The 12,247-nt window shown below is 41.8% G+C and overlaps 1 protein-coding gene and 1 long non-coding RNA gene across 4 annotated transcripts in view; one reads left to right on the top strand and one right to left on the bottom strand.

The window, feature by feature from the left end:
- The window catches only part of IQCA1 (IQ motif containing with AAA domain 1), a 105,057-nt gene that overhangs the window by 82,008 nt on the left and 10,802 nt on the right, over positions 1-12,247 (top strand). For all 3 annotated transcript variants that reach the window (XM_040560940.1, XM_040560941.1, XM_040560942.1), the window contains exons 15-16: positions 3,279-3,478; positions 11,901-11,987. In XM_040560940.1, coding sequence (XP_040416874.1) covers positions 3,279-3,478; positions 11,901-11,987 — 287 coding nt within the window. The remainder of the gene's footprint in view (positions 1-3,278; positions 3,479-11,900; positions 11,988-12,247) is intronic.
- LOC121071982 lies at positions 3,490-6,542 on the bottom strand. Its single transcript, XR_005820911.1, has 3 exons — positions 6,422-6,542; positions 6,244-6,335; positions 3,490-3,693 (listed from the first exon to the last, which is right to left on the bottom strand). It is a non-coding gene; the product is annotated as an uncharacterized LOC121071982 (long non-coding RNA).

The following is a 12,247-nucleotide window of genomic DNA, read 5'->3' on the forward strand; positions in this document are numbered from 1 at the left end:
TGTCAGGTATTGCATTTCCATACCATCTCTGCTCGCATGTTAACAGTTTGTGAATGGCAGCACATAAAAGGAAATCACTTGGGAAAGATAATAGCTAAAACAAGCTCCAGTGATCAAAATTAATCAAGTTAAGGGAAGGGCTAAGGTTGCAATTTACCTTTTACAAGCTGGCTAATGTTACTCAGCACTAAACAATGCAATCACTTAAGGAATTAGTCTGAATACATTTTGGACATCAGAAAGAACACTTAAATGCCCTTGCAGTTTTAATGCCAGACTTAAGCAATATCTAACAAAGCTGTGCTGGGTTGTTTGCTTTTAATGTAAAACCTACCCCATATTTTACTTGGGAATGGCATTAAGCCAAGCTCTACTGATTGCAAGAAGTGCCTGTCTCAAGGGCCTCTACTCATACTTCACTTGCATCATTTTCCATTTGTGATTTGATTTTGAGGGAGATTTTAACTAGGCATATTGTCCCCCAGGCTGTGTCACTTTCTGCTCATCCCCTCTACAGGGCAAAACAGCTAACATTCCTAGCCTCCCCTTCTGGGGAATGCATCAAGTGACAGAGCCTTCTCCTCCTGACACACACTTTCCAAAAAGAAGTGCTCAGGCTGTTCAGGACAGACTCTGGGGCTCTCCTCAGGTATTCCCACCTGAAGAGCCAGGTTAACAAACGTGATGCTAGCAGCACCCTGCTATCAACATCAGTGAGATTCTTCCCATCCCAAATTTTCTTTTGGTTTTGGGTAAGCCCTCAGGGGTTGGCCATAAGCTTGACCACAGTCAGCTGCAAGAGTCAGCAGTTATCCCATTCTGCACTGATTCAGTGTAGTACTTCACCTATCAGGTAACTCCAAGGTTATGTTTAACACCATCTAATCTAGTGAAATCAAGCCCTAAGACACTCCCAAGGCAGGAGGAAAGAGTCTTTAAGTGTTCCACTATTTATTAAATTGTCAAAAAAATCTAAAGAGAAGAAACCCCAGAGTAGTTAGAGCATATTTGCAATAGCAATTTGAAAAATGCCTTGAGAAAAAAAAAAATAGTGCCTGAGTCAAAAAAAGTCACAGGAGTGGTTTCACCTTTAGTGCAATATATTATGATGACATTTTACTTAGTCTCAAAACTAGTTAATTATATGATTGTATATGTGTAGAAGTAAAAGTTTCCTCAATTTTCGTCTGATGGTAAGGAAAGTCACAGCTTTAATTGCACTGAGAAAGTTATGAGCAGCTGAAAGTAGAAATAATTGTGGAAGACAGTTGTCACACACTGGAATAGGCTCCCCAGGGAAGTAGTCACTGCACCAAGCCTGTTAGAGCTTAAGAAGCGTTTGGACTGTGCACTTAGCCACATGGTCTAAACTTTTGGACAGACCTGTGTGGTGCCAGGAGTTGGACTTGATGATCCTTATGGGTCCCTTCCAACTCGGGATATTCTATGATTCTATGATAAGATACTTCATCTTTAACCACAGAGGAGTCTGCTGCACCCCTCATAATAAATCTATGTATAATAGTCATAGATTGGTACAAAACCAAATATTAATAAACGCTGGGTGGCTGACAACTTCACTACATCCTGCACAGTGCTGAAATAATGGCATTCATCTCAACTCTCAGTTCATTGCCATTTATTTGGAACATTAAACCATTAGGACACAGATATGCAGCCTAATTGGATTTATTGTTAAACACTGCTCTTACCTAGCTGCCCCCTTATTCCCATCCCCTTCTTTAATTTTAAAGTTCTTAAAGTTGAGAGTTCCTCCTTACCTTCACATACGTGGGGGACTTTTCCAGGTGAATCTCCTTCAGAAGCACACCAACACCTTTGGAGCTGGTTTCCCCCACTAATCCCATACTTTGGGAGACATCAGAAGCCTTCAGAAGTGGATGCACACACACCATTTCAAAACTGACTTTATAACAATCACCACTACCAACAGGATTTTTTATTTTTTTATTTTTTTTTTTAACATCAAGACAGTAATTTTGCTGTGGTGTGGGTATGGATGAAGCATTTCATATTTCCTGCTTGCTTCCACCTCTGGAGTTTCATCAGGGCTTTACTATAACATTGCTGTAAAGTACCTAAATGATGCAATGACAGAGCTGCAGGGAAGACAAGGTATCACCATCAACCACCTAAATCCCTCTCTATGGCTGTTTTCACAACACAGGCATTTCCACTAAGCTTTCCCAGGTGATGGAGCAGATTTCTTACAACCCAGAATGAATTTACCTGGAGCAGCTATTGAAACAGATTTCAAAATCCTGAGCACTCATTGCCAGCAGAGCAGTCCTGGCATTTGCTCACCCAAATAAAATTAAGGGAACAGGAAAAGATCCTCTTTCTCCCAGCAGATATGTTTTACCTGCTCTGCCACGTGCAGCTGCCATACTCCAGCTGGGGAATAGCACTTGCTCCTCTGCAGATGAGCTGACACCACACAGCAGCAGTGCTTAGAAAGGATATCAGCAGTGAAGGATTTTGAAGTAGAGCTAGCCTAAGTGACAAATGGTCAGTCTTCAGTACTCACTGAACAGTAACAACATTTAAGAGGAAAAATTGTCCAAAAATGGAGGCGCAGACAGAAGGCAGAGGAGAGAAAGTAAAATACATGGTAACATCTGGTTTCAAAATCACTGACAAACGCAGCTGTAACAGATAGTCCCATTAGTTTGTTTTCTCTAAAACTGGGGGAGCTGGAAAGTGTCGTTTCAGACAGCAGGAAGGAATTCTGCTAGTCCTATGTGCAGCAGGAATCTACGCCCAAGGCCAATTGCAGAAAGTGAAGACTTGCTCTGACAACAAATGCCAAACGTAAAGCCACAGGTATATCTAATTATATGTCTGTCTGACAGCTGATGGAGTTAGGTAACAACTGCGGTGTAACTGAAAGCAAGTGACCCTGTGCAGAGCACCAGGCTTGTCTGTACACATCCACATACAGTGTCATTTCAGTGCTCTTATCTCAGAAATCTGCCAGCAAAGTAGCGTTCTTTTAACCCATGTAGATTTAGAGCTAACATTTGCCTATCCAAAGGTACAAGTAAGGATGGCTGGCTTTTGCTGCAAACAGGGATGTTAGCTGAAGGGGCCACAGCTCTAGTTATATACAAGTTAACACCAGAGCACTTGTGCTACATTAATGAAACAATGAATTCGCATTATAAAATATTTACTGTGAACAAAAAAGTAGAATCATTCCATTACCTTTATGGCAGACTTAAATGAAAGCAATAATAGTGCCATATGACTTTTTACAGGTTCCCAAACAGTTCATGAGAAGGCTCCTTTGGTGAAAGCCTTATTACTGGCTGGACCCGCTGGTGTTGGAAAGAAAATGCTGGTCGATGCCATCTGCACAGAAACAGGAGCCAACCTCTTCAATTTATCTGCTTCCAACATTGCTGGGAAATATCCAGGCAAGAATGGCCTGCAAATGATGCTTCACATGGTTCTCAAGGTACCATTTTGTGTACTTCCCTGCAAAGTTGTTTCAGTTCATCACTTCTTTTATAGTACAAATAGGAAATTGTATGGTAGTTCCTTCATACTGAGCTCTGGTTTCAGCAGGTACACCACTCACATAGGATCCAAAGGGGTGCCAACCCAAATTTTAAATTGCCTTCTTGTTTTCAAGTCTTCAAAACCACTCGCTGACAGCCAGTATGTGTGCCACTGTAGAGGATGTAATGCCCCTTGAGAAATTGCTTTATAGTAGCCATATTTTTCACATTAACATTTATGCAAGCTGTGTGTTGCCTCAAATATGAAAAGCATCATAGATAAAGAAAATTCTGTTCTCTGTTTATATGCACATCGGTCAGGAATGTTTGCCATGCAGCATTTAATCAAATACTAGACTAGGGGTGGTCAAAAGTTTCCTCTGGGACTATCGCTGCAAAACAGCTCTCCCCTGTACTGTACTGCTCTGTTTACCTATCAGCAAGCTTCTCAGAAGAGGAAATCTTAGTTCAGGATTACATTAGCAGAAATGTATGAGAAGTCTGGAAATGAAAGAAGGCATATGAGCTGTGAAAAACATATCCCAAATCCTCATCAGAAAGGGAGACACTATCCTGGCAGGATTTCTTCCACATTCTAAGTCCTCAGCATTTCTGCTAAGGAAGGAAGCTGGTAAACATTTCCAGAAGAAATGCTCTTAAAAAGAAAAAACACAGCACATACACTAGAAAAAGCCAAATGCAATATTTTTCCAGTGCCAGAGGCCTACTAAAAGACTGTATTCAAATTGGCTTTCCCTGGGATTTATCAGCTGTATTTTATTAAGTGTAGTATTATAGCAGGTTCTCTGACAGGTGTCTCCATCTCCAGAAAAGACAGGTTTCTCAGTTAAAAGTAAAGCAATCCCCAAGGACCCCAATTTCTTCCTGGTCAGAGTAGTGCCTAAGGAAAAGCTGTGATGCTGTGATCATGGCCCTTTGATAACACTGGATCTAGCACTCCCTGTCACAAGCTAGTGCCATCAGACTAAACTAATACTCCCTCCCCTCCCTCCATTCTGCACATTTCACCCTTCTCTGCTCAGTTTCTGTGCCCTCATCAACAGCAAAGCACATGTCTGGCTGCAGGCACAGCACACACACCATCCTTTCCATCATCCAGTCCCTGCTGGAGCACAAGGCACTTAAACACAGGAGAAAGGAGGGCAGTCATTTTCACTCCTAAGAGGTTCCAGCTGAAGATATTAAGGTGTGTTTTTTTTTTATATACATCTATACATAATATACACTAGCTGGAACGTACATAAGAGGTGTATATACACACAATATATACATATACATGTTTGTATAATCATACATGGAGATAGATGCTTAAAAACCCTTATTTTTTTCCAGATTACACAAGATCAAATGGTAACATTATCCAAAATTAGGAAGAAGCTTAGGGAGAAGCAATCCAAGCTTATGTCTCTACTATAGCTCCTGCAAAAGTAGCAATGACACTTCAGAGCACCTCCATAGGGTACCAGGGTGGAAGTTGCTCACAGTCAGTCACGTGGAATAAAGGCTGTCCAGGCACTTGCTTATCAAAAGGTGACTCATTCCAGCTGCAACAGCAGTACTGCTCCACACTCCACTCCTTTAATAACAGAGCAAATAGCAGAGCACAGTCTCTTCCCAAGGAATGCTCATCCACGTGCTCATTTCTCTGCAAGCTCATATTGGCATAGCACCTGTCTTAGCATTGTTCACATCAACTACATTTTGTTTCCATTCTTGACTCCTTTGGTTGTTTGACCTCTCCCTGCCATCTTCTGTCCACATGACTATGTCACTGATTTGTCCCATCTGTTGATTATTCTCAGAGCCAGGCTGGAAATGATCCTCGATCTACACAGCTAGCACTCTCAGGCTGCCACCACTAAAGTTACAGTCCCTCTTTCCTTGGTTTCGAGGATGCTAAATGTCATTTTCCTTGTCTCTGGGAAACTCAAGTCCCTACCAAGGCCACCTACTCCTCTTGTCTTACCATCAGTTGCTGCTTCTTCCCAGTATCCAGTAATCCCATCCAGTTTGATAGTCCTGCACCTGGGACAGAATAATTTCATGCAACAGATTGGTCAAGTTATTTCTTGACCAATGAGCTGAAACTCTTTGGGAGATCTCCATCCTACCTGTCATCTTGGTCAACTACCAGGTCAGCTCCCATCTTTGATTTGGTCTATGATACCAGTTGCCACGTCTCAGAGCTATTTCTGTTGTACCCTTCATAACCTGGAGCCATATCCCCACAAACATCCACCATCCTTCAAGTTTTGTATATGCAGCGATGGCTGAAAGTCATCTGGCAACAGTTAGAGCACTGACAGAGTAAGTCTGCCATCACACTGAGCAGTACTGTCATAATAATCCTTATTCTCCTACTGGTCTGTAGCCATCTATTATGTTTCCAGTGGTGCTCAGAATCCACCTTGTACAGCTGCTAGCACAATCAAGTCCTGTGCTCTAAATCAGTATAGAAACTGGATTATACCATACTCTTAGACACCATTTTCTTAATCAGTTTTGATTAACTGAGAATATCAAACAAGAGGAAAAAGGATAAGCAAACCTTTATATCCTGATTTGCAGGTGTCCACTGTTACCCAAGCTACAGCAAATGCAAGACAGACACATTGCAAACAATTTCCTTGACGTTAGAAACATGAACACTTTCCTGCAAAAAGCTATTTTCACCCATGGTGAAAATATCAGGTATACATACTTGCTTTATTGCAAGACTACAGTAGAGTGGTATGTACAGCATACAAGCCGTGAAAGCAAATGGTATCCTGCAGCTGACATGCAGTCTGAGAGCTGTAAATATAAAATGCTACTGTCAGACCTACTGCAGTACATCTCGTTGAAGTGCTTTGCATGCAGATGATTACTGAAGGATTCACCTGATCTCTATAATCGGACACTTCTGGTCTTTTTTTGCAAACAGCAACTGTGACTGTTGTCAAGCAAGCTTTCTGCTCCAGCTCTCCAGAAGTGCCTTATGTGAGTTAGTCAAGCCTACAGTTGTAAGTGAATGACAGGAAACATGGCAGTTACGTTTCTGTTATCATACAATCCATGTAACCACTGTTAAACACCAGGATTTACTAAATATGAATTAATGGTGCTCTGTGATAAAGGTGAAGTAACCTTGCATTTTCATTTACTTATCATATCAGCAAACAACAGAGTTTCTATAATGAAAGGAAACTCTGGAGAGCATAAAATGACCATCAGGAAACTTTCTGTCCACAACAGAGTGTTGAGTGCTGGCAGTTGTTTCATGGGAGACACCCTAAACAAGTGAATAGCACTGGAAAAAATGAAGCTTTAATTTGTTTCAGATGCAAGAGCCAAATTCATCCCCCACCCCCCTTATTTCTGAGAGGAAACTTGCAAGAGACATACCAGCCCTGATCCAAAAAAGAGGCTTGTGTGTTACTCAAAGCAGGCATTTTAAATGTCATATGGAGGAAATGACTTCTCATACCAGAACAGGAAAACACCAACATTTCAATCTGCCTATTCAAAGGAAATGTAGGGAAGATTAATATTGAATAGGAAGGCTATTGAAAAAAGCTGGAACACCAGGCCCAAGCTCTTGTGTCCTCCATAAAGACAAAGCCCACCAGGTCAGCTCTGCTTCTGAAACGAAAGGAAGCATCTCTAACATCCAAATAATTCCCTGCAGTACTGAAAACGAATCTCATCCTTCAAGTGCAAACCAGAACACCCTGGAATCTCTCAGTTAAGCCACATTTTACATTTACTGAGCCAGCTTGAACTCAAATGGAGCTTTCTGCCAGCTTGTACCAACCAAGGGCTTGGCTCTCCCCTGTTCCCATCAAGGGGCAAACACTGCTGCAGCAGTGCTACAGCTTACAGAAGGGGTATAAAGGAAGATAGTGAAGGGAAAAACAGACTAAAGGAAATCCAGAAAGTATCATGGAGGAAACATAGAAGGCTGATTCAGTGACACAGAGGTGTTAAAACACAGGTAGTTCACAGGGCTTAACTCCAAGGCAATAAAAACCACAAGCACTGGTCTTCCATTAGCAGCCATAAGGCAGCCATCAGGTTAATCACTGCCAGAGTGAGACGGCCCCTCTAAGGTCTTTCAGCAGGGCCACAGCAACAAAAAGCACATTGTGCAGAAAAGCCACACATGGGAAAGGGTTATGAGTGCAACACTGACCAGGCTAAAAGGTTGGGAAAGCAGTGGTCAGGAGGAAATACCAGCACAGAAGTCATATGTGTATCAACAGCTCAGCGTATGCTGTGCAGCCGCCTGTACTGAAGGAGGAGTGTTACAGTGCTGCAGAAGTATTTCAACACCATCATTAGGAGCCTGCATTATCAGGCTATTTGGTTATGCTGTTTAGCAGATAATACTGAATAAAAAAGCATTATAATAACCAAAAAAATGATTGAGCTTATTCAAGTCCAAATTATATAATCTTTGCATTTAGAAGCAACGATTTTGAAATCTAGTACATTGTCAGAAATCTGTATTTAGTGCCAAAAAAGACCCTTTCATTACAACTGAAATTTGGAACAGCACCCTCAGCCTTTCTTCCAGCTGTCCAGAGCAATTCTTTTGTCTTGGTGCAGCACAGCCTGCTAAAAGCCTAGGTTCTGGAAGCAATGAGCATCACCAGTGCTCAATTTGACTGTTATTTCGATGACACAAAAGCTTTACACTGCTACTCCAATGTTGAAAAATTAATTGCATCCTGTTAGAAAGTATTCATAGTTATTTTCTCTCTGCCAAACTGGAGTACATTGGCATCATCACTGTAGCACTGAAATACTTGCTCCTGCAGTTGAAGTCTGATCAGAGGTTTCAACATCTCCCTGCTTTAGCTGTTTTGGAGCATTTTCATGACTATATACTCCAGATTGAGCAGTTTTCAGCAACAAATTCATCTTCAGGAAAACTTAGACTTGCATCTTTTAACAAAATTCCTTCAAGTTTAATCAAAACCTTCAAGTCTGGAAGAGCCATGAGCATGCAGCCCCTGCTAGAATAAGGTTTTTGTATTTTGACGTGTACTGATTTCACTCTTAAACTCTGGCCCTCAGGTGTGAAAACCTTAACCCAAGCTAACAAAAATGCTGATTGATCTTTGAATATTGATAGACAGCAGGAAAATAGTCTCTCAATAATCTTCTGGAAGAGCAAATGAAGCCTCCATTGCTCAGTGCTGACCATCAGACAGCAGCTTCCAGCACAGACCGCTGCTGACTCAGTGCAGTATTAGAAGGGTTAAGGAGCCATCTACTGGCAGCTCCAACAAACTGGAGAATGCAGCAAAGCTAATAACATTACAATTACAAATTAATTATGTACAATGCATTTAATTATCCATGGATTCAAACTGTCCATGGATAATTCAAATGAAGCACTTTCACAGGGATGTGCAGTCTGCTACATATCTGCCAACAATGTAAATTAGATGCTGATAGATTCTGGGTGCCTGATCTGGCAATAGGAAGATGACTGAAAAGCAGCATGCTGAATTCAGTTACATTAGCACCTACCAACGCCAGAAAAATAGATTCAGGCCACTTTATAGATTTAAGTCATTGCCTTAAAACAGAAAGCCCAGGAAAATACCTGTTTAAGAGCCAGCCAGAACTGAGCTTATTCATTGTATTTCCACGTAATTGGTGGGGGAAAAAAAAGGGACAAAAAAAAGACAACGAAAGGTGTGAAAATACTGAACGTTCTTAAGAGTTAAAATGAAACTCTAGGCTGATTAAAACCTTCAGGCTTCATTTTAGAGAGTTGCTAACCACTGAAGCCACCTCTGAGCCAAATGGGGAATATCTGCATCTCCAAGCTGCAGCAGCCCCACTGAAGAGATGACATGGTTCCCTTTGAAGTACCTAAGCAGATCTCAACCACTGCCAAAAGCTCTAACAGCCTCAGTAGCCTCCCCCACCCTGATTCCCCACGTCACATCACACTGCAGCATCAGACACGCAGGTATGGAGGAAATGCTGCAGAACAGCTACACTGCTCCCCAGACTTCATACAGATGCGGCACCTCACAGAGCAAAATCACACAGCGCTTCTTTACATTAACTTAAACAGAGCAGTAACCCATGTCAGTATCTGAGACATCACCAGGGTCATAAACACGAACAACAAGAGGAGAACACATCACAGCAAGAGCAGATCCCATGGTGACAGAATCTACCAGGGTGGTAATGCATGCACACACAGCTGGTAAACTTGACTAGACAGCATGCCATTAGCCCAAACCCCAGCCAGGGAAAGGCAGGTTTCAAGGGGAGCAGTCTTGACTTACCTCGTCTGACATCCTCCCCAGGCACACACAGACAACAGGAGCAAAAATTCATTGTTATCTTATACTTCAGAAGGTAAAGGGAGCCATTAGAAACATCAGAAGAGCCCAGGTGATAATCCGTTCATTAGCAGTACTGAATTTAGTAAGGAACTCTGAATCAGTTTCCACACATTAGAACAGATTTCAGAGTCAGTACATGAAATGCAAATATTGTTCTTTAAGAAGGCACAAGTTTACTTTAGCAACTAACCTACAACTTACCTTTTTCTTCCCAAATTTTAATTATCCAAAGAACACCCATCACTCCACTATTGCTGCATGACCACTACAACATCACTCTTCTCTGCTTGCTGCCAGACCTATTTATAAACTGCCGGGCGCTGACTGAATTCACCTGCAAGTGCAAATCAGTGGGGCTGATTTGCATTTCCTGCAGGTGTCTGAGCCCTTGGCTAACAGAATACTCAGCAGAAAAACCTTGTGTCTAAGGCTGCTGCGCAGTTCAATTCAATGAAAACCCCAAGCTTGCCCTCTTTGCTGTACCTTATAGAGTATGCAGGCTTAGGAATATAAAACAGACCTCTGAAAATAGATAAATAGAAGATAGATAAAAATCATCTGACCTTAAAAGGGCAGTTAGTATTGCTGTACTATTTTAATCCGTCATTTTATTCCAGCTTGCATACTCAATACATTGCAGGACTGAGAAGTTACCCTTTAAAGTTGTACATACAGATAAATGTTCACATAATTGCCTAGGTGCACATATCCATTTTTGCAGGATATTCGTATTATTTTTCATTATATGATGCATTGTTTTCTTTAATCCTCGTTATTAATGCTAAATAGTCCCAGCTTTCCAACAAAAGAGAAAGCTTTATTTTCCTTGATGAAGCCATTCTGAACTCGGAGGTACCACTTGACATACTCTAGGGCTGACATGTAGCTGCAAATAAAGTGCCACATGCCAAAGATGGCATTGTTTCCACCTCACCCCATTGGCAGCACAGCAGAGCAAATAAGTTTAATAGCTTTCATCTACTATTCTTTTCCCCTGTCTTCCGTCCATTTTTACTCTACAGGCACACACATGCTCTTGGTGCTTTTGAAATGTGTCCATAAAAATAAACTGTGGGGCTTTGAGGGAAGATGTTCATGACTTAATTCTTCCTGCACTGTCTGTCAATCAAACACTAGGCTTATGATAAATACAACCTATGGATTTTGTACGCTTCCTTCCTGGAAACAGCAGCTTCAACTAGGGAAAAAAAAGGAAAGAAAAAAAAAAGCAGGAAAGAAGAATGCTGCCTCATTACCCGTTGACTCCTCCAGCCATCACTTCTGTTGCTGAGTGAAGCAGCAGAGCTCAGAGAGCCACTGGAAAGTGATTAAAATTTGGCAGTAGAATGTCTAAACCACTGGCGTTTCTATAGCAATAGGGAGAGTGCAAGATGTGAAAAAGCCTGTAGCATTGCTGCCATCCTGCTGTGAACCAGAGGTATAGTGCTCTGACTTTGGAGCTGGAAAGCCCAATTCTGCAGACCCCCCTTCAAATTTAACTGGTTCCATTTTAATTCTTTGGCTAACTGCAGATTAAACGCTATGTTGTAATCCAGAAGATTGCATACCAGCCTATTTTGCCTAAAGATGAGCATTCAGTAGCCGTGTCTTGCCTCTCTCCCCATCTGTTTTGCCCTCAGAAAACTGGGGAGGGATCCTACGGGCAACCAGCGTAAAGCTGCTGGTGGTCTGTTTGCCACTGACCTCCAAGTCCAGGCTTTAGCAGCTGAATTTGGGTTGGGAAATGCAGCATAAGCATAGCAGTCAGTGTGACCTGATTTGGGTTGGGTTCTCCACGTTAGATTCCTAAACAGAAACCGTTTGATTTGCCAGGTCTACTGAGCAGAGCCAGTGCTATCCATGAGTGCTGAACGTTCCTGGAAAAAAGTAAACCAATCTAATTTTAACTGCTGAAATATGGATTCAAAAGCATAATTACAGGCACCTGGGTATGAAATTGTAGCCATTTTAATCAACTTCTTGCGTTCTCTCTCCCATTTTCTCTTAGGTGGCTAAGCAGCTGCAGCCTTCAGTCGTGTGGATTGGAGAGACAGAAAAAACATTTTATAAAGCAGTGCCGAAGGCTGAAGAACAGGTGAGTTGCTCCCTTTTTATTTCAGTGCAGATAATTTCTCCTGTTGCCTTACAGCCGACACAAAGGAACAGGTGTATTTCTTAGCTTAGCACATACCAATATGACCAGACCTGCCAAAGCTTGCTTGATAATAGCTTGTCTCGCTAACATTTTTTTTCTTTTAAGAGAGTCTTGTGACCTCTTGGGGGCTCTTAAGAAGTCACGTTTCTCTCCTACACACCCATACTTGCTTTATTTAAAAATAGTCCAGTCGCTGCTCA

Source organism: Cygnus olor, chromosome 6 (genome assembly GCF_009769625.2).
Source record: "Cygnus olor isolate bCygOlo1 chromosome 6, bCygOlo1.pri.v2, whole genome shotgun sequence".
NCBI lineage: Eukaryota > Metazoa > Chordata > Aves > Anseriformes > Anatidae > Cygnus > Cygnus olor.